Below are 23,090 nucleotides of genomic sequence, written 5' to 3'. Positions count from 1 at the left end.
ATGTTAGTTTCCTAGGGCAAGTACAAAAGACCACCTATCTTAAACATAAGAAATCATTTTCTCAGTTCTAGAAAAGTCCGAGATCAAGCCAACACCAAGGTTGCTTTCTTCTAAGACCACTCTTCTTGACTCGTAGAGATCTTCATGGTCACATGGTATTCTCTCACTATGTGTATTTATGTCCAAATTTCCTCTTCTTATACCAGTCATATTGGATCAGGGCTCACCCTAATGATCTCATTTTAATTTAATTACCTCCTTAAAGACCTTATCTCAAAATACAGTTACATTTTGAGGTAGTGGAGATTAGGATTTCAACACATGAATTTTAGGGGGCAAAATTCACTGAATAACAGCCTCTTGCTAAACTGTGAACTCCTCAAAAGGTAAGAATTATAGCCTTCTTTCTTAGTATCCACTGTGCCTAATGGAGTTCCCAGAACACAGCAGATTCTTAAGTTATCTGTGGGAGATAAATGAAAGATCTTCTCAGAAGTATAGTCCAAATCTGGATTGTTGTCCTTTCCAAATCTGGTGACCAGCACTAAGAATGTCGCTTTCACCCTTTCCCTAAAAGAAAGCTTGATGCAGGGTGCCTGTCTGGCTCAGTTGGTAGAGCATGAGAGTCCTGATCTCAGGGTGTTAAATTTGAGCAAGCCTCATGCTGGGTGTAAAGATTACTTAAAATTAAAAAAAAAAAAAAAAAAAAAAAAAATCCTTAAGACTAGACATGCAAAGCCAATTGACAATATCCTGCCTCCCTCCACATCCATTCTTTTTTTTAAGTAGGCTTCACGCCCAGCCTGGAGCCAACACAGGGCCTGAATTCACGACCCTGAGATTGAGATCTGAGCTGAGATCAAGAGTCAAATGCTTTACAGACTGAGCCACCCAGGCACCCCCCTCCATATCCATTCTACACACCCAGCCTCATAGTATCATGCATGGGCACGGTCAGATTCAAAGTCAAGAGAAAACCAACACACTCCACTAAACAAGGTAATAACTTAGGAGAAATGGCAAAATGAACATCTGCTACTTTTTCCTACCCAAAAGGAAACCTCTCCCTCCTGTCCTGCATGATTTTAGTGAGCCTACTGATCATGTAAGACTGCCTTCCTCACTATCAAGATGGAACATGACTTAATCAGTGTCCCTCCCTCTCTGAGGAATCTGAATCCTCAGTGGATAAACATGAAGATAGGAAATACCTAAAGGGAGTTAATTCAGTGCCATGAAAGGTACCTGGTTCAAACATCCCTGAAATGGCCTTAGCTCCCGACCTTCCCAAGGCTTGACTGACACAGCCTGTTTCTGAGACCTGATAGTCTTCTAAAAAAAACAAACAAAATGGGTTTTCAATAAACTAGGAAGTGTTTATTCTGTAGCTCTCAAAGAATCTTGGCACATATAATGGCCCCCATAAGTGGGATGTGGTGGACCTATGAAAATGGGAGCAGGTGTAAGGATTCCCCCATCCATGTCTGAAAGTTGCATTCATCATCTTTATTACACCATTGCAAAGCAGCCAACTGCACTCTTCCTCCTTGCATTCTGGAACCCAGTCCACATGCCTCCCCAGGATAAATCTTTAGGGAAGTTGGTAGGCAAACATCAAAATACTAGAGTGTATGGCTATTTCGACAGCTTTCAGTATAATCCTAGAAATGACTTCACTTCAGCCTAGGCAGCCTATCTGATCACAGAGATGAGAACGTTCTGCCTCACCTACAGTGGCCTTTTCTTCTGTGGGAATCCAAGACAACAAAGTCAGATAATCATGAAGGACAATGAATCTGAATCAATCCATCAATGACAATGCTATAAGATCCAGGATAGAAGGAAACAGCAAAAAATAAGATCAGAACCAAGAGAACTGGGGGAAGCTAGATCCCCTAAGTACCTCTTGATGTATACTCCCTTCTGGGAAAAGCACCAAGCACTGGGATGAAGTCAAAGAAAAGAAACAACTACTACTGCCTTTATCGCAGAGGCAAAAGCAGCAAAATTAAAGGCTGAAGGACAGAGTAGCAAGGCCTATTTCTCAGAGAAAAACCCCCAGGCTATGGCCCAAAGTCAAGTACCAACCCAGAGGAGATAATGCATATTGATCAGCAGATTTAAGTAGAGTTAAGCTGCCACAGTAACTTTGGAAAATAAAACCTATCATTACTCCAAAATCAATTTCTACATGTCCTAACCACATGTCCTAACCACAGCACCACCAGAATTTGGGATACAGAAATAATATACCCCCGCTAGGAAAATCCTACCCAGTGTCCTCAAATGTGTACATGGAATTCATAGGAGCAATAGAGAGCATGTTCAATAGTAGCTAGCACATAAGGCAGTGTGGGGGTTTATCCATCTATACATGTGTCTCTGGTATTGAAAGGGAAAAAATCTAATCATGGAGCAATAATAGCTAAATACAATGACCTCTGTAACATCCAAGACTAATATCAACCAAGCATCCAAGTTAATGTATATCAGCAACTTTCTACAAAGATACAGGGACCACAAGATTTCAATGCAGACAATAGGTAAAAATAGAGATTAATTCTGAAAAACAGATTATGTGCTAGAGACAAATGTAGGAAAAAATTATATTCCTTGAGTTGTACTAAGAGAAGAACTGATTTATGAAAAGTCTAAAATCAAACTGCTTATATCCAATCAGTTTATAGGTTATGATCTGGGGAACTGGGTAGCAAACAAAGCCAGTTCACAAGGAGGTGGACAGAAACCTGAGTGTGCCCGCCTTCCTCTGTGACAAGTGTACTCAGAAGCTTGGTTGCACACCACACAGAATCACAGTATCGATAGCATGGTCTCCTAGGATGGTCCTTCCAGGAGCAGCACTGGAATAAGGGATTCTTTCCCCCCACCCCCAATGTTTGTTTGTTTAAGTTATTTTAATTCCAGTATAGTTAACATACAGTGTTATATTAGTTTCAGGTATACAATATAGTGGTTCACTAATTCTGTACATTGCTCAGTGCAAGACATTCTTTTCTTACATCTATGTAACCCCGCTCCCACAAGTAATATAACCTACACCGTATTTCTATTAAATGGCACAGAATCGCTAGGAAGCAGAGAAGAATTTCCACTTCCATATGGATAGTATCTGTCGCTTACTTGTTAAGGGAGGGGAAATGTAATTCCCCAGACCCACTGCATTCTCCCATCATTTTTATTTACTGCCCTGAGAAAATATCCATTAGAAGCAAACTATAAGGAATATTTATGTTCTGTGAGCAAAGGGAAAAACAGAAGTTGGGTGGGGTCATGGATGAGTAAGGGCAGCCTAGAATGATTCTGCTAAAGATATTTCAACACTGATGAACACCAGAGGCCGTCATTTGGCTTATTAAAATAGTGCTGGATAGTCAGGAGAAGCTGGCACATTTTCCTGTAGATGAGATAGCCCTAGGGGTTTGAACAGTTGGAACACAGCTGCCATGGCTAAAACCAAGCAAGTACAGATGTCACACCAAAGTGGAAGTAATTTCATACCATCCCATGCTGCCAAATTCAAAATGCTAATGGTGAAAAAGTATTGAAGGAAGTCTTTAAAATAGACTAGATAACTATTTAAATACCAATTCTGTGTGTAACTAAAAGTTTTTGCTGTTAAGGTCCACGGACAATAGTTATGGCTTAGAGAGCCCAGTCAAAAATTTTACTCCTCAGCAAGATGAATGTATTACAATGTGCCGTTCTTACAGTCTGGAACAGCCACAAAGTCACTCGACATCAGACTTTGTAACTCCAAAGGTCTTTCAGAAAATGTCCTTTTAGGCAATTCTTTCTCCTTGAATAGTTGTTTCCCTTATAAGTAGTGCTCTCATTCTCTATATCCTTAATGGATATACTAAATTACATGGCACCACATCTCAGTGCTCACTACCCTTAGAAAGACAAGCCAGGGAAGGGAACACTTCACACACATACACACACCCAAACTTACCAAATGCCTTCTTAGGTTCTATTAACTTCAAGGTAAAGGGTTCATCTTTTTTTAATTCCTTTAACTTTTTAGCAACATCATAGTGACGCCACCCAATGATATCTTCTCCATTTATGGATTCAATATGATCCCCCACACAGATGGTTTTAATGGAGTCAATTAGGCTACCATCTTTAATTCTCTGAAAGAAAATTAAGGATAACACTTAATACAAAATGGAACTGTATAACATTGCTTTTTATGCCCCTGAGACATTATACGTATTGACATATTCACAATGCAGCTTAATGCTCAGTTAAAGATAAAGACCAGGCAACAAAGGACAACCACCATACCTCATTCAGAATTCTGCTCCATCAGTCATCATACCTCCTCCAAGAAACTTCTCCTCAAATCCTCTGGGTTACTCCCCTAAGAATCATTAAGGTGTTACTCTCCTGCTTCTATAGTAAGTGTTGTTACATATGCTGAGCTCTAAACTAAGCACTTTACATTTGCCATCTCATTTAATTTCAACAACCTTTAGCAGAGCCTCAGACCATAGACTGAAAAATTGAAGCTTGGAAAGATCTGTTCCAAAAAATAGGAAGGGAAGGAAAACTTCCAGACTCATTCTATGAAGCCAGCATTACTTTGATTCCCAAACCAGACACCCAGCAAAAAAAGAGAACTATAGGCCAGTATCCCTGATGAATATGGATGTAAAAATTCTCAACAAGATACTAGCAAATCGAATTCAACAGCATATAAAAAGAATTATTCACCATGATCAAGTGGGATTCATTCCTGGGCTGCAGGTCTGGTTCAACATTCACAAATCAATGTGATACATCACATTAATAAAAGAAAAGATAAGAACCATATGGTCCTGTCAATCGATGCAGAAAAAGCATTTGACAAAATTCAGCATCCTTTCTTAATAAAAACCCTTGAGAAAGTCGAGATAGAAGGAAAATACTTAAACATCATAAAAGCCATTTATGAAAAGCCCACAGCTAATATCATCCTCAATGGGGAAAAACTGAGAGCTTTCCCCGAGATCAGGAACACTACAGGGATGTCCACTCTCACCACTGTTGTTTAGCATAGTGTTGGAAGTGCTAGCATCAGCAGACAACAAAAGGAAATCAAAGGCATCAAAATTGGCAAATATGAAGTCAAGCTTTCACTTTTTGCAGATGCCATGATACTCTACATGGAAAACCTGATAGACTCCACCAAAAGTCTGCTAGAACTGACACATTAATTCAGCAAAGTCACAGGATACAAAATTAACGTACAGAAACCAGTTGCATTCTTATACACTAATAATGAAGCAACCAAAAGACAAACAAACTGATCCCATTCACAATTGCACCAAGAATCATAAAATACCTAGGAATAAACCTAACCAAAGATGTAAAAGATCTGTATGCTGAAAACTATAGAAAGCTTATGAAGGAAATTGAAGAAGATACAAAGAAATGGAAAAATTCTGTGCTCATAGATTGAAATAATATTGTTAAAATGTCAATACTACCCAAAGCCATCTACACATTCAACGCAATCCCAATCAAAATTGCACCAGCAATCTTCCCGAAGCTAGAGCAAGCAACCCTAAAATTTGTATGGAACCACAAAAGACCCTAAATAGCCAAAGTAATATTGAAAAAGAAGACCAAAGCGGGAGGCATCACAATCCCAGACTTTAGCCTCTACAACAAAGCTGTGATCATCAACACAGCTTGGTATTGGCACAAGAACAGACACATAGACCAATGGAATAGAGACTCCAGAATTGGACCCACAAAAGTATGGCTAACTAATCTCTGACAAAGCAAGAAAGAATATCCAATGGAAAAAAGACAGTCTCTAACAAATAGTGCTGGGAGAACTGGACAGAAACATGCAGAAGAATGAAACTAGACCACTTTCTTACACCATTCACAAAAATAAACTCAAAATGGATGAAGGACCTGAATGTGAGACACGAAACCATCAAAATCCTAGAGAAGAAAGCAGGAAAAAACCTCTCTGACCTCAGCCTCAGCGATTTCTTACTTGACACATCTCCAAACGCAAGGGAATTAAAAGCAAAAATGAACTATTGGGACCTCATGAAGCTTTTTATCTTTGCACTGCAAAGGAAACAATCAACAAAAGTAAAAGGCAACCAACGGAATGGGAAAAGATATTTGCAAATGACATATCGGACAAAGGGCTAGTATCCAAAATCTATAAAGAACTCCCTAAACTCCACACCCGAAAAACAAATAATCCAGTGAAGAAATGGGCAGAAAACATGAATAGACACTTCTCTAAAGAAGACATCCAGATGGCCAACAGGCACATGGAAAGATGCTCATGTCACTCCTCATCAGGGAAATACAAATCAAAACCACACTCAGATATCACCTCACGCCAGTCAGAGTGGCCAAAATGAACAAGTCAGGAGACTATAGATGCTGGAGAGGATGTGGAGAAACAGGAACCCTCTTGCACCGTTGGTGGGAATACAAACTGGTACAGCCACCCCGGAAAACAGTGTGGAGGTTCCTCAAAAAATTAAAAATAGATCTACCCTATGACCCAGCAGTAGCACTGCTAGGAATTTACCCAAGGGATACAGGAGTGCTGATGCATAGGGGCACTTGTACCCCAATGTTTATAGCAGCACTTTCAACAATAGCCAAATTATGGAAAGAGCCTAAATGTCCATCCACTGATGAATGGATAAAGAAGATGTGGTTTATACATACAATGGGATACTACTTGGCAAGGAGAAAGAATGAAATATGGCCTTTTGTAGCAACATGGATGGAACTGGAGACTGTTATGCTAAGTGAAATAAGTCATACAGAGAAAGACAGATACCATATGTTTTCACTCTTATGTGGATCCTGAGAAACTTGACAGAAGACCATGGGGGAGGGGGAGGGGGAAAAAAAGTTAGGGAGGGAGGCAAACCATAAGAGACTCAAAGACTGAAAATAAACTGAGGGTTGATGGGGGGTGGGAGGGAGGGTTGATGGGGGGATGGGCATTGAGGAGGGCACCTGTTGGGATGAGCACTGGGTGTTGTATGGAAACCAATTTGGCAATAAATTTCATATTTAAAAAAAAAATCATATGCATTCCCTACTCTTACCAAGTGGAGTAATAACTTCTTCTGAATCCACAGTATGATCATTGCATCTAAGAGTTAAGAGCAAAACTCATGTACCCCAGCATCTCTATAATTATCATTAGAAAAAAGAAAATTGTAAAAGGGTAACCTGGGAAGGTTGGGCATTTTTAAGTTTTATTACTATATACCAAAATTCACAATAGGCTTCTATTTCACCCCCAAATTTTAAGAACAATGCTATGTTCATTATAATAGTAACTATTAATATGCTTTATGCAAGTGAAATAATACCAATTCAGAGCTCATTATCATTACGAATAGTCAATTATAAAATAAATGAGAAATTTATAATCTGACACTGTTTTATTAGGGGTCCATATTAACATTACAAGTTAACAGAAGAGTAACCACAGCAACCACTAAGTACAACTGGAATTTCTAAAAGGTCACAGAAAAATAAACAAGATTTTTAAGAAGACTAGAGTCTAAAGAAACAAAAAAAAACTATTAAATATCCTGTTATCTACCCATTCTTAAGCCATTAGAGAGTGTGAAAATCTATACATAAATATTGCCTTCTTAAATTTTACTCTCATCTATCTCTTCATACCTTCTGAACCTATTTTTTTTCCTTTGAACAACACACAAATTTCAGTGTCCTATCACATGTTAAGACTTGTCACAGTTTTATTAATACGTAGTATATAAAATTAACTAAATGAAAAACTTTACAGACATGTATAAATCTTAATAAATTAAAGGTCAGAGGAACAAAAATCTACACTGTCTTGGGCCTAGGAGTAGTCACAGAAGTCACTAGAAGAGTGTCTAGACAGAAGGAGGAAAGGCAGTTACCAGAAGTCCAAGTAGCAAGGCGAGAATCCAGGTGGGCAAGAAAAACATCAAAGCACAGGTAAATAATCAGAAGTAGCAGATAAGGATCTGGGATGAAGAGACAGGAAAATCAGTGTAAGAAACCTGAACACCATAAGGTGAATACAGAAGTGGAAGACACAGATTATAGACGTTGTGGGTTACCTAAGCTTTAGCCTCTTAAGTTCATAAAATAAAGAATGAGGTAGTGATTGAGACAAGTTTCTGGAATATATGCTTTGATAATCATATTATAACATGACAGAGATTAATAATCTTGCTAAAAATGCTACTCGAACACAAAGGATGGAAAAAAGATATTAATGCCATGCTTATATTTAGTGAGTCACTTAATATCCTCTGTAACACTTAAAACTTTGTCTAATCTGGTTTTATCTCATCTTGATACTGCAAAAAAGCAGAGAAGACAAATTTTTAAAAGATAGGATTTACAGCATTATTAAACTCAGAGGATCCTAGCCACCTCAGAGAATTATTATTCTCCGTTATTTCATCGCATATACTTATAAAACCTGCTAATCACAGACACCAGAACTCTAGGGCAGCATCCCACCCTCCTCAAAATCTTAGGTATCACATTCAAGGTTGTTTGAGCTGCACGCCCTGCTGCCATGGTCAGCAAGTTTGAGATCTGTGCTGCTGATCCTAACACTGTCCTCAGACTATGCTCATGATAATGTAACATTCTTAATTATAAACAGTTATTTCACTTAGTCCTCACAACAAGCCTCATTCCATTAACAAATGAGGATACCAAGGTACAACGATTACTGATGAAAAGAACACAACAAAAAGAACTGGGCTTCAAACAGACGTTGCACCCACAGACTGCATGACCCTAAATTATGACAAAGCCTAGAATATTTAGCATCTGTCCCTCTGTATAAGTGTTTGCCAACCAGTCCTAAACCATTCTGGGAATTTCTAGTTTTAAGTATACTCTGAATTTTCTGATAAGGTTATTTATATGCTCTGGTTCTGGGAAATCTAGGCTTGGATGCTAAAATCACAAATATTTAAGTCTGTTGTCTTTTACCCAAGAAGTTTTACCTGTGAAAACCACACCATACTTTAATTCAAATTTAAGAAATCACATAAATGTTTTAGATTCAACATAGATCCTACAGCATAGGTCTGACATTTCACTTACCATAATGCCCTTGAGGTCCATCTATACCGCCAAAACTGGGAAGATTTAATTCTTTTATACAGCTAATACTAATGCTCCATTGTGTGTATATATACATACATCTTTATCCATTTATCAACTGATGGACACTTAGGTTGCTTCTGTATCTTGACTACTGTAAAGCTGCAATGAACACCATACACAAAGGCATGGTGTATTTATCTTTCCAAATTAGTGTTTTCATTTTCTTCAGATAAATACCAGAAGTGGAATTGCTGAATTGTATGGTAGTTTTTTAATTTTTTAAAGAAAACTCCATATTGTTTTCTATAGTGACTGCATGCTACATTCCTATCAACAGTATTACAAGGGTTCCCTTAACGTCCCATCCTCATCAACATTTGTTATTTTTAGTCTTTTTGGTAATAGCCATTCTAACAGGTGGAGGTGGTAGCTCATTGTGGTTTTGACTTGCATTTCCCTGATGATTAATAACCTAGAACATCTTTTCATGGGGGCACCTGTGTGGCTCAGTCGGTTAAGCGTCCAACTCTTGGTTTCAGTTCATGATCTTGCAGTTCGTGGGTTCAAGCACCCCTCCAGGCTCCATGCTGGCAGTGCAGAGTTGGCTTGGGATTCTCCCTCCCCTACCTGTTTGTCCCTCCCCCACTCATGCGTGCAGTCTCCCAAAACAAACTTCAAAAAAAAAAAATCTTGGGGCGCCTGGGTGGCTCAGTCGGTTGAGTGTCCGACTTCGGCTCAGGTCATGATCTCACGGTCTGTGAGTTCGAGCCCCGCGTCGGGCTCTGTGCTGACAGCTCAGAGCCTGGAGCCTGCTTCGGATTCTGTGTCTCCCTCTCTCTCTCCCCCTCCCCTGCTCATGCTCCGTCTCTCTCTGTCTCAAAAATAAATAAAAACATTAAAAAAATTAAAAAAAAAATCTTTTCATGTATCTGGTAGTCATCTAGGTCTTCTTTGGAAAAATGTCTATTCAGCTTTTTTGCCCATTTTTTATTAGACTTTTTTTAGTTTGATATAGTCCAACTTGTTTGCTTTTGCTTGTTTTCAGATTCAAAAATCATCACCAAAAACCTATGTCAAAGAGCTTACTCCCCACGTTTTCTTGTAGGAGTTCTGCGGTTTCATGTTTTAATTCAAGTCTTTAGCCCATCCTGAATTAATTTTTGTGTATGATGTGAGATAATGATCCAATTTCATTCTTTTGCAGATGGCTATCCAATTTTCCCAGCACCATTTATTGAAGAGAATCCCTTCTCCACTGTAGATTCTTGGCTCCTTTATTATAAATTGACTATATACACAAAAGTTTATTTCTGGGCTCTGTATTCTGCCATAGTGATCAGTGTTTCTATGCCAATACCACACTTTTTAAATTACCAGAGCTTTGTAATATAGTTTGAAATCAGGGAGTGTGATGCCTCCAGCTTTGTTCTTTCTCAACCTTGCTTCAGCTATTCCAGGTCTTCTACAGTTCATATGAATTTTAGCACTATTGTATTTCTGTGAAAAGTGCCATTGGAATTTTGACAGGGATCACACTGACTCTGTAATATTGCTTTGGTTAGCATTTAACAACATTAATTCTTCCAAGGCATGAACATGAAATAGCTTTTCATTTGTATCTTTCTTACATCCTATAGTTTTCAATTATTGGTCTTTCCCCTTGGTTAAATTTGCTCACAGGTATTTTATTCTTTTTGATACAATTATAAATGGAATGGATTCTTCTGATAGATTATTCACATATAAAAGTGCAAGATTTAGGGGCGCCTGGGTGGCGCAGTCGGTTAAGCGTCCGACTTCAGCCAGGTCACGATCTCGCGGTCTGTGAGTTCGAGCCCCGCGTCGGGCTCTGGGCTGATGGCTCAGAGCCTGGAGCCTGTTTCCGATTCTGTGTCTCCCTCTCTCTCTGCCCCTCCCCCGTTCATGCTCTGTCTCTCTCTGTCCCAAAAATAAATTAAAAAAAAAAAAAAGTGCAAGATTTTTGTGTATTAATTTTGTATCCTGCAACTTTACTGTAGTACTTCTAACAGTTTTCTGGATAAAGTCTTTAAGGTTTTCTATATCATCTTCAAGCAGTGACCATTTACTTTTTCCTCTCCAATTTGGATGCCTTTTATTTCTTTTACTGGCCTAACTGCTCTGGCTAGAACTTCCAATATTGTGTTGAATAGAAGTGGCAAGAGAGAGCATGCTTGCCTTGTTCCTGATCTTTGTGGAGAAAAACTGAAAGTTTTTCCTTTAAGGATGATGTTAGCTGTGAGCTTGTCCTACAGGACCTTTATGATGTTGAGGTATGTTCCCTCTATACCACTTTGTTGAGTTTTTTTTTTTTTTTACCATTTGAATTCTTTCAAATGTTTTTTCTTCAACCATTGAGATAAAAAATGTTTATATCCTTTTGTTAATGTGGTATATCACACTGATTTATGCATGTTTAATCACCCCTGAAATAAATACCACTTGACCATGATGTATGATCCCTTTAACATATTGAATTTGATTTGCTAATATTAAGGATTTTTGTATTTATGTTATTAGGAATACTGGCCTTTTTCTTGGGGCATTCTTGTCTGGTTTTTCTATCAGGGTAATTCTGGCTTCATAAAAGGAGTTTGGAGGAGTTCACTCTAATTTTTGGAAGAGTTTAAAAAGGACTGGGATTAATTATTCTCTTTGAAGGCTTGGTAGAATCCACCAGTGGAGCCATCTGGTCCTGGGCTTTTGTTGGGAAGTTTTTGATGACTAGCAAGGAGACTGAATCCATCTGTTCAGATTTTTTATTTCGTCAGTCTTGGTAGGTTGTAGGTTTCTAGGAATTTACTCATTTCTTACGTTGTCCAATTTGTTAGATAGGATAGTTCATAGCAGTCTCTTACTATCCTCTACATTTCTATGGCTCCACTGTAACATCTCTCATTTGATTTTGAGTCCTTTTTTGTGAGTCTAGCTAAAGGTCTGTCAATTATTTTTCAAAGAACCAGCTCTTTGTTTCATTGTCTTTTTAGTCTCTATTTCTGCTCTAATATTTGTTATTTCCTTCCATCTACTAACTTGGGGTTTCATTTAGTTCTTTTTCTAGTTCCTTGAAGTGTAAAGTTAGGCTGAGAATGGTTTCTCAAGGCAGGCATTTACCTCTGTGAACTTCTTAGTCCGTGTAAATGTAGAGCTACGTAGTACTATTAAATACAGTTCTCTGCTCATCTAATTATGTGATGATTTGTTAGTACTCCTAATTGATAACTTAATAGCAGTATCAGATTTTTATAGATCATTCCTTTATACCTGCAACAATCCTGTGAAATAGGTGTTAATATTCCCTTTTGAGAGAAGGATCAGAGGAGCTTAATGACTTATCAAAGATCATTTGTCCAAGTAAATAAGTGGTTGGACTAAGACTGAAAGCAGGCATGTGTAGTTCTAAAGTCCATGCTCCTATATATCACCACTCCCTGATCATGGAATCCTTCTTCCTTACCCTTGTCAATCTATACCACACTGTCCTACTCTAACCTACTTGGACTTCTAGCCACTACTGAAAGGATATCAAGTACTCACTTTAGCATATATACTAAAATTGGAACTATATAGAAAAGATTAACACAGTCCCTGCACAAGAATGACATACAAACTCTTGGAATGTTTCATTTTTTTCTCCTACTTATCTTAGCAAAAATAAACATTGAAAGGGTGAGCCAGAAATTAATGAAAATGATTACTTATAAGGAGTGGGAGAAATGAGTAATGGGATAGAGGGCCAGGAGAAAGTGACAGATCCCTGAACGTCTTTTAATATACTTTTGAATCATTTTAATATTTTATTTTTTCAGAAAAAATTAGAACATGATGCGGAGAAAACTCAATTCAAAGAGAAGTGGATTCAATAGTATTTCAAATGAATAACCATCACCTAATGGGGAAAGGGACAGGAAAAAACCCATTCCAAGTAACCTGAATAGAATACTTTGTGTATGTACATGTGTGTACATGCATACCAATCTTGAACTCTTAATAGGTTCTTCATAATATGGATATAGCAATCCTGAAACTATTTTGCATATATTGTAGGACTAAGCAAATGAGTAAATATTTTATTTTAAAAAGTATTTTAGGGGCCCCTGGGTGGTGCAGTCGGTTAAGCGTCCGACTTTAGCCAGGTCACGATCTCGTGGTCCGTGAGTTCGAGCCCCGCGTCGGGCTCTGGGCTGATGGCTCAGAGCCTGGAGCCTGTTTCCGATTCTGTATCTCCCTCTCTCTCTGCCCCTCCCCCGTTCATGCTCTGTCTCTCTCTGTCCCAAAAATAAATAAAAAACGTTGAAAAAAAAAATTTTTTTAAATAAAAAGTATTTTAATAGGGGCACCCAGGCAACTCAGTCAGTTGAACATCAACTCTTGGTTTCAGATCATGATCTTCTGGTTTGTGGGTTTGCACCCCACATCAGGCTCTACACTGACAGTGCAGAGCCTGCTTGGGATTCTCTCTCCCCGTCTCTGCTCCTTCCCCACTCATGCTCTCTCTCATAATCAACTTAAAAAAAAAAAATTATTTATATATATATATATTATATATATAAAATATATATATATTATATATATATAAAGTATATATATATTATATATATATATTTTTTTTTTTTTTAATGGGGGAAGGAAAGGAAAAAAAAAAACCTATGGGGCAGGATTAAAATTTGAGGCATAATTTTGAGTCCATTTACTTCTAAAATAGGTTTTCTAACCCCATCACTGAAAAGACCCAGAAACAAGGACACTCCAGTTAGACCAAGGAGTCTAACTAGCATCCAGATCTTGACTTTGAAATATCCATCCTCACCAAAAGCAAAACCAGAGCCCCATGAAAAAATGGTTGATTCCAGGCTTGGGAAAAGACAAAAGATGAACCTAGAACATCTTGTTGTGCCAGAGAAGAAGAACTGCTTAATAAATGATCAGAGACATGTCAAAGGATACACAAGCCAGCTGAAAGATTCCGGCAGAGGGGCGCCTGGGTGGCACAGTCGGTTAAGCGTCCGACTTCAGCCAGGTCACGATCTCGTGGTCTGTGAGTTCGAGCCCCGCGTCAGGCTCTGGGCTGATGGCTCGGAGCCTGGAGCCTGTTTCCGATTCTGTGTCTCCCTCTCTCTCTGCCCCTCCCCCGTTCATGCTCTGTCTCTCTCTGTCCCCAAAAAATAAAAAAATAAAAAAATAAAAAAAAAAACGTTGAAAAAAAAAATTATTTTATCAATATTAGATTTTCTGAATTTCACAATTGCACTGTCTAGCTATACAGGAAAAAAAACCCTGTGCTTAATAACTACGTTCTGAAATACTAGAGGCTAAATGGGAATATATGCATTCCACTTTTTCAAATGGTTCTGAAAATTATATTTGTACATATGTATACATATACACATACACATGTGTGAATTAGACCAAAAAAGCAAACGTGACAAGTGGTAAAAATTGGAGAAATGGGTAAAGGGTATTATGGAAGTCTTCTGTATTCTTACAATCTTACAGTGAATTTGAAATTACCCCCACCCCAGTTTGTAAGAAGTCCTATTAATCGTATTCATTTCTCTTTTAAGTTGAATTCTACATCAGCAGTTTGCTGTATGCTCCACTTTCTCCTTGCCATCATGTTCTGCCTCCCCAGGGCTAGTGACTCGTACTGACGCAGGCACATGTTCAAGGAGACATTCAAGAAAAAAAGAACACAAACTCTGAACAGAGGTTAAGATCTAAAAAATCCACGTATGTTTGCAAAACTTCTAAGCCCTTCCTGCTGACATTAGAAAGGCATTGCTGCATGTGCCTCATGTCCTGAGCTTCCCCCAGATAATCCCACATGACTTTCCCAACTCACGATTTTCCATTTGATCACCCACTCAACCTTCAACACAGTCCTATCTTTTAGCAGAGCTAAAAATAGCCATTCTATCAAGTGGGGAGTTAAATAAAGTACTATTTACAGTTAAGGAGGTTGCTTACCTAAGACTTGTTTTAAATGACAGTGCATCAGCAAAGAAAAGATTTGGACAAAATAAAAACCTGAAACATACTCTGTTGCATGAAGTTTGTAACTAATTCTTAGTGAAGTGGATGGGAATGCCAGCTCTGGAGTCAGAGCTCTTAAATTCAAATACTGAATTTTTCTGCTATATAACTTTAAAGCAAGCTACTTAACCTCCCTTATCCTGTTTCTACATCTGTAAAATAGAGGTTGGTAATAGTACCTACCCACAGGTCAATCTCCCAGACACCATGTTCAACAGAAGAATCCAGAAACGACAGAGTACATAATATAGGATTCTACTTACAGAAGGTTCAAGAACGAGCAAAACTGTAGTGAGAGGTCAGAGTAGTGGCTACCTTTGTGGGAGAAGCATACTGCGTGGGAAACAGTACAAGGGAGACTTCTGAGTGGTGGAAATGAAGTTTCCCTCGATCTGGGTGATGGTTAACAGGTGTGAGTACAATAAGCTGAACATTAAAAATCTGTTATACCCTGGGATGCTTGGGTGGCTCAGTCTGTTAAGTGTCTGACTCTTGAGTTTGGCTCAGGTCATGATCTCACAGTTCATCAATTGGAGCCCCATGTTGGGTTCCCCAGTGACCGTGCAGAGCCTGCTTGGGATGTTCTCGCTCCCTCTCTCTCTCTGCCCCTCCCCTGCTCACGTGGGTGTATGTTCTCCCTCTCTCAAAATAAGTATTTTTTTTTAAATTTGTTATACCTCAACAAGAGGAAACATAGTACCAATGGAATGGTTGAGACTTAAATGAGAAAATGTATGTCAAGTGCCTAGTACATAAGCATTCAATAAAAGTCTGTTATACAATTGCTTAATAGAACTGTTTAAGAGATAAGTCTACTTTTCTTTTCCCCACACCTCAGTTCTTAGTTTTTCATACTATTTCAAACTTCCTTCTCTTGCCTTTACAGCTCTATATTGCTTTATTTGTATTTAAATAAATTCTATAGTTAAAAATTCTTCAAACTTTTCTAAAGCTTATTTATTTTGGGGTGGCATAAGTTGGGGGGGACGGGGGAGGGAGGAGTAGAGAGAGAGAGAATATCCCAAGGAGGCTACACACTGTCAGTGCACAGTCCAACACAGGGCTCAAACTCACAAACCATGAGATCATGACCTGAGCCAAAAATCAAGAGACAGACACCTAACCAATGAGCCACCCAGGCACCCCTGAAGACTATTTAAGATGTAAGAAGGTGTCAAAAATATGTTGGAGCGCCTAGCTGGCTCAGTCAGCAGAACATGAAACACAGTCTCTGGGTCGTGAGTTCGAGCCCCACATTGGGCATAGAGATTACTTAAAATTATATAGGTGTATGTATATATGTATGTATATATACATACACACACATACATACATATATATGGACACCTAGGTGGCTCACTAGGTTGTACATCCAACACTTGATCTCAGCTCAGGTCTTTGGTCTTAAGTTCAAGCCAAACAGTGATGGGCTCCACACTGGGCATGGAGCCTACTTAAAAAAAAAAATTGAGGGGTACCTGGATGGCTCAGTCTGTTGAACATCTTACTCTTGTTTCAGCTTAGGTCATGATATCACAGTTCATGGAATCAAGGCCCACATCAGGCTCTGTACTACAGCGTGGAGCCTGCTTGGGATTCTCCTTCTCCCTGTCCCACCCCACTTGCATGAGCTCTCTCAAAATTTATATATGTAATTTTTTTTAATATAGCAAAAATGAACTATTGGGACCTCATCAAAATAAAAAGCTTCTACACAGTGAAGGAAACAATCAGCAAAACTAAAAGGCAACTGACAGAATGGGAGAACATATTTGCAAATGACATATCAGATAAAGGGTTAGTATCCAAAAATCTATAAAGAACTTATCAAACTCCACACCCAAAAAACAAATTATCTAGTGAAGAACTGAGTAAAAGACATGAACAGACACTTCTCCAAAGAAGACATCCAAATGGCCAACAGACACATGAAAAAATGCTCAACATCACTCATCAGGGAAATACAAATCAAAACCACAATGAGAGACCACCTCACACCTGTCAGAATGGCTAACATTAACAACTCCGGCAACAACAAATGTTGGCGAGGATGCAGAGAAAGAGGATCTCTTTTACACTGCTGATGGGAATGCAAACTGGTGCAGCCACTCTGGAAAACAGTATGGAGGTTCCTCAAAAAACTAAAAATAGAACTACCCTACAACCCAGCAATGGCATTACTAGGCATTTATCCAAGGGATACAGGTATGCGGTTTTGAAGGGACACACGCACCCCAATGTTTATAGCAGCACTATCAACAATAGCCAAAGTATGGAAAAAGCCCAAATGTCCATCAATGGATGAATGGATAAAGAAGATATGGTATGTGTATACAATGGCAATCAAAAAGAATGAAATCTTGCTATCTGCAACTATATGGATGGAACTAGAGGGTATTATGCTAAGCGAAGTCAGTCAGAAAGACAAAAATCATATGACTTCATTCACAGGAGGACTTTAAGACAGAACAGATCAACAAGGGAAGGGAAGCAAAAAAGAATATAGAAACAGGGAGGGGGACAAAACATAAGAGACTCTTAAATATGGAGAACAAACAGAGGGTTACTGGAGGGGTTGTGGGAGGGGGGATAGGCTAAATGGGTAAGAGGCATTAAGAAATCTTCTCAGGGGCGCCTGGGTGGCGCAGTCGGTTGGGCGTCCGACTTCAGCCAGGTCACGATCTCGCGGTCTGTGAGTTCGAGCCCCGCGTCAGGCTCTGGGCTGATGGCTCGGAGCCTGGAGCCTGTTTCCGATTCTGTGTCTCCCTCTCTCTCTGCCCCTCCCCCGTTCATGCTCTGTCTCTCTCTGTCCCAAAAATAAATAAAAAAACGTTGAAAAAAAAAAAAAAATTAAAAAAAAAAAAAAAAAAAAGAAATCTTCTCCTGAAGTCATTGTTGTACTATATGCTAATTTGGATGTATATGTAAAAAATTAAATTAGAAAAAAATAAAATATATTTGGAAATAACCCCCCCTCCATTTTGTTTAAATGAAACCTTACCAACCCATCCCTGCTGAGCCAGTTCTGACTATTAAGATCATTTCTTTGACCTGGTAGATTTTCTTAAATATTACCCTCCAGTAAGTCACATAGTTATTTTTTTAAGACTTACCTTTATAAAAGCATAGCCAGTACCATTATCTGTAATGGTGAGACCAAGTGAATCCTCAGATTTATTTATATTTACTTCCTTTTTGATCCCTTTCACATGGGCAAATATAAAATCTTCAAGACCTATCTGTGATCCTAAGAGTCTTTCCATATCAACTTTAGGTGTGTTTAACGTGCAGTATAAGATCTGTAAGAAAGAAAGAAATAGTTCAGTTTCCATCAGGAAAACATTCTGGTTATTAGGGTATTTGAGTGAAATAGTCGATTTATGACAGAAGTTACATCATTAACATTGGGTAATATATATGGAGTATTTCCTATAGGCAAGTCTCTATATTAAACAATTTACGGTCATTATCTCACTAAATCCTCACAATGACTTTACAAATACTTATCCCCTCCAAATTACAGATGAGGAATTTGAGGTTTAGTGAAAGAAAGTAATTGGCCTAAGGTCACAAAGCCAACATTTGTCAAGAGCAAGATTCTGAGTTTACATCTCACCAACTTCCAAGTGATTGAAAATACCTCCACTACCTGCCATTTACAACGCTAAAATCAAAAGATGTCTTCTCAAAGGCAAGGCCATGACATGTATGCCACAATGAAATTATAGGCAAGTCTATTTTTGAAAACTGCTAAGTTTTTTAAATGAGGAAATTTATCTTGCATTAGAATGCTTAAGAAAATTATTGAACAAGGTGCAAAAATAAAGAGGTCTAAAACATATCTTACAGACTCACTAATCCAATCCCTTAATTTTCTTGGGTATGTAACACAAAAACATTTCAGTATAGCAGTTTTATTCCAAAATAGTTAAGGTTTTTTTAATTTTTATTATCAATTTTGCCACAGATGTTGCCAACACTTCCTCAGACCCTGAGCCTTGCTTCAGTCCTCACTTTCTACCCTCTCCCTGGATCCCCAGGTTTCATACCATTCTTGACTCCCACTGAAGGTAAGCCTTCTCACATCCATAAGCCTCATGAAGTTCAGGAATGGCACAACTACTACTTATTAAATGGATCTTTAAGGCACATCAGAATGTGTCTGAACTGGAAGCACTCTGTTCTACAACTAAAAGATCCAGCATGGTCAGCAAGATTCTGACCAATTTCAGATGTATATGAAAGGAGCTACTGAGAAGGACAAGAGGCAACTGGATATAAAAGAAAAAAGGCTTACAAAGAAACATGTGCTGTCCTGCCCTTTCCCCTTTTCCTCTGTGGGGAGCTGTGCTAACTGGTGGACCTTTGATTTAACCCTTTGTGTTCCTGGGCAGGGCAGAATATATTTAGTTCTGTAATTAGTAAGTTTTTGTGAAATACTCTAGTATAAGAACTGTATTATTCACAGGGAAAAAGAAAGTCCTTTAAGAAAGGTTCCTATTCTTTATTCTGTGAAATCAATGGTATAATTAGTCCACTGACAAAAATCAGTAATAGTGTGGGTAGAGGGACAAGGTAACATGCACAGTGAACAGTTTTCCTGATTTTCTTTCTCAAAACGATGGGAAGTAAAGAAACAGTTTTATTATTACTGTTTTTAACAATGAATCTGCTAATGGTGTTCATAGTGGATCCCAACACCATTAACATAAAAAACAACTTACCAGTTAGAAAACATTAAAACAGAATGATGATGTAATAGGGCAGGAGAAAAGCCCCAAAAAGGAAATCCCACATGAAGTGGACTTCTAGTTACTAAGCTGTTTCCTTTCTTTCAATTTTTCACATTTCCCTGCAGAGCAAATATTAGATTTCCTGTAGGTATGACCCTTTTTCATTGTGCTTCCTCCCCTACAGAACAATGTTGCATCCCAGGCAGCCAAAAGTTTGCAGGCAAGGCAAGACATGGGTGCCTTCCTTTTCCCCTCTTCACACAACACTCAGATCTCAAGTATCTATACATCTTATGTGCTTTGGAGGAAAATGACTCACATCCCCTATTCTAGGCATAAGATTTAAACTAGTATAAGCGGCATTTTAGGAGCAGGCATGTGGCCAATCGCGGCCAACAAGACATGGAAGAAGATGTCCAAGGATCTTCTGGAGAGTATTTTTTTACTCTTAAGAAACATACAGTAAAAGACCATCCTTTCCTTGCCCTGGATGCTGCCTTATCTGTAGGTAGTCTGGGAACTTCCACCACCATCTTACTACTGAGGAAGAAACCAGTGCCAAGAAAGGCGAAGCAAAGAGATGGAATAAACCTAGATCCCTGACATAGGGGAGTTGCTCTGTTCACCAACTCTGGAGCTCACTCTTTTTTATGCAATTGTTTTAGCCAATTTTAGCAAGTAGTTTCATATTATTGCAGTTGAAAACTTATTAGATACACAGTCTTATCCCAAAATATTTAGTTACACAAACCAGTAATTTCACCAACCCATTTTAGATTTTGTTTTCAACTAAAAAGATTCCAGATATAAAAATACAAAAGATAGGAATTCTATTTCTTCCATTTAAAAGTTCTTTCTAGGGGTGCCTCCATGGCTCAGTCAGTTGAGAGTTCAACTCTTGATTTCTGCTCAGGTCATGATCCTAGGGTTGTGAGCCCAAGCCCTGAGTTAGGCTCTGCACTAAGCATGGAACCTGCTTGTGATTCTCTTTCCCTCTGTCCCTCCCCTTCTCACTCTCTCTAAAATAAAACATAAGCAAAAGTTCTCTCTACTTTCTAGCTCAATTTATCCTTAAACTCAGTCAGGAAGCTGGTGAATTATGTTTAATATACTGAGATACTATGCATCCTTATCCAAATTTCACATCCTATCTCCTCTATCAGAAATTTCAGGCACAGGGTACCTGAGTGGCTCAGTCAGTTGAGCATCCAACTCTTCAGCTCAGGTCATGATCTCAGTTGGTAGGATTGAGCTCCATGTTGGGCTGTGCGCTGACAGCACAGTGCCTGCTTGGGATTCTCTCTCCCCCTCTCTCTCTCTGCCCCTTCCCGGCTTGTGCTCATGCTCACTCTTGTTCTCTCAATAAATAAACATTTAAAAAGAAGAAATTTCAGGCACAGAAAAGTGGCTCCCCTTACTTCCAATATCAGCAAAATAAATCTCCAAGAGGAAATATTTCATCCTTAAAATGGTTAGGAAAAAAAAAAAAAAACAGATTAAGAGGTAAGAGATTTGGGGTGCCTGGCATGCAGCTCTTGATCTCCATGTCCGGAGTTCAATCCCCACACTGGGCATAGGGATTATTCTTAAAAATAAACTTATGGGGGCACCTGGGTGGCTCAGTCAGTTGAGCATCCAATTTCAGCTCAGGTCATGATCCCACTGTTTTGTCAGTTCGAGGCTCATGTCAGGCTCTGTACTGACAGCTCAGAGCCTGGAGCCTGCTTCCAATTCTGTGTCTCCTCCTCTCTCTGCCCCTCCCCTGGTTCACACGCGGTCTCTCAAAAATAAACACTAAAAAAAAAAAAAAAAAAAAAAAGTAAGAGACTTGAATCTAGTCCCACTTCCATACTCTCAGTGAGCTCAGTCAAATCATCTGACCTCCCTGGTCCTCATGCACATCATGACATTAGTAAAGTTGGTCTACTGACACACTTGTTGCAAAAACTGAGAGACTTACATATATGAGTGCTTCTTAAACGAAAAAGCTCTTTATAGAGGTTATTATTCCTGGAATGTAAGGGTTTCTTGAACAGTGATGTTTCACCCATGCTTGAAAGCTGCTTAGTTTTCCTGAAGAGATCAGATTTTGTTTCTTTTTAATGTTATCAGATGGATTTTTAAATGTAACAGATGGATTCCTTTTCTCCCATAAATCACATTATCTTTCAACTTTGTTGTTAAAGAATAACTCATGGAGGGGCACCTGGGTGGCTCAGTCAATTAAGTGTCTGACCTTGGTCCAGGTCATGACCTCGACCTTGTGGTTCTGGAGTTCAAGTCCCACATTGGGCTCTGTGCTGACCGCTCAGGGCCTGGAGCCTGCTTTCTTCTCTCGCTCTGCCCCTCCCCCCACCCACTCATGCTGTTTTTCTCTCAAAAACAAATATTAAAATAAATAAATAAATAAATAAATAAATAAAATAAGAGGGGGCACAAGGGTAGCCCAGTTGGTTAAGCATCCAACTTCAGCTCAGGTCATGATCTCACAGTTCATGGGTTTGAGCCCTCATTGGGCTCTGTGATGACATCTTGGAGCCTGGAGCGTGCTTCAAATTGTGTGTGTGTGTGTGTGTGTGTGTGTGTGTGTGTGTGTGTGTGTCTGTCTGTCTGCCCCTCCCTCCCTTGCTTGCGTGCTCTCAAAAATAAATAACTCATGGACAGTATTCTTACCATGCACTGTATTTGAATTGCTATCTTCTGGTTATCATGTGGTTATGATTATTCACCCTTAAAACTCAATATAGCCAAGATAAGTCTGAACGACTATAGAGTCACTAATATAGATTAATATTGCCTTTTCTCTCCATTATATACTTTATAATGTCCCTTGTTAATAAATAGCTTGTCATTGTTGTTTCAAAAATTATTCTGGCCCACAAACAGGTCACAAATTTCTCCAAAAACATATCAAGTGCATTTTTTTTTTTTTTTTAAATCAAGGAAGTCCATTTCCAACTTTCTTTTGTTTAATACTTTCCTTAAACAGGAACTGAGTTGGTCAAAGATTCCACATGTTCCAAAGTTCTCTGGAAGAAATTATAGGCTTGTGTAGCTGGCATTAGATTATTTGTGAATATGATTTTAAGTACAAGCAACTGGAATCTTTACCTCTTGAGGTTTTCTAAAATAGCAGTATTACTATTTTAATACTACTTTCCTACATCTCAATCTACCAAA

General features: G+C 38.7%; 1 protein-coding gene and 1 non-coding gene across 3 annotated transcripts; one reads left to right on the top strand and one right to left on the bottom strand.

Annotated features, from left to right (window-relative positions):
• Window positions 1-3,629: 3,629 nt before the first annotated feature.
• Window positions 3,630-18,601, bottom strand: LOC125917294 (PDZ domain-containing protein GIPC2-like). Of its 2 annotated transcripts, XR_007456141.1 has the most exons (3): window positions 18,291-18,375; window positions 7,935-8,021; window positions 4,068-4,154 (listed from the first exon to the last, which is right to left on the bottom strand). XR_007456141.1 is itself a non-coding variant. In XM_049623535.1 (2 exons), the coding sequence occupies exons 1-2, from the start codon at window positions 18,507-18,509 to the stop codon at window positions 3,900-3,902; spliced, it is 474 nt and encodes a 157-aa protein (XP_049479492.1). In that variant the 5' UTR covers window positions 18,510-18,601; the 3' UTR covers window positions 3,630-3,899. The 2 variants fall into 2 exon arrangements, 1 of the variants encoding a protein (XP_049479492.1); XM_049623535.1 differs by lacking the exon at window positions 7,935-8,021 and having other exon boundaries at window positions 3,630-4,154; window positions 18,291-18,601.
• Window positions 12,674-12,777, top strand: LOC125917295 (U6 spliceosomal RNA). Its single transcript, XR_007456143.1, has one exon. It is a non-coding gene; the product is annotated as a U6 spliceosomal RNA (small nuclear RNA).
• Window positions 18,602-23,090: the final 4,489 nt, after the last annotated feature.

This window comes from Panthera uncia, unplaced genomic scaffold (genome assembly GCF_023721935.1).
Source record: "Panthera uncia isolate 11264 unplaced genomic scaffold, Puncia_PCG_1.0 HiC_scaffold_1661, whole genome shotgun sequence".
Classification (NCBI taxonomy): Eukaryota; Metazoa; Chordata; class Mammalia; order Carnivora; family Felidae; genus Panthera; species Panthera uncia.
This window is presented reverse-complemented; position numbering and strand designations above follow the sequence as displayed.

Excerpts from the sequence above, each read along its gene's own strand:
- LOC125917294 (XM_049623535.1), bottom strand. The coding sequence starts at position 18,509 with ATGGAAACTGAACTATTTCTTTCTTTCTTACAGATCTTATACTGCACG. Across the intron at positions 4,155-18,290 it reads CTGGCTATGCTTTTATAAAG|AGAATTAAAGATGGTAGCCT; the intron begins GTAAGTCTTAAA and ends ATTTTCTTTCAG.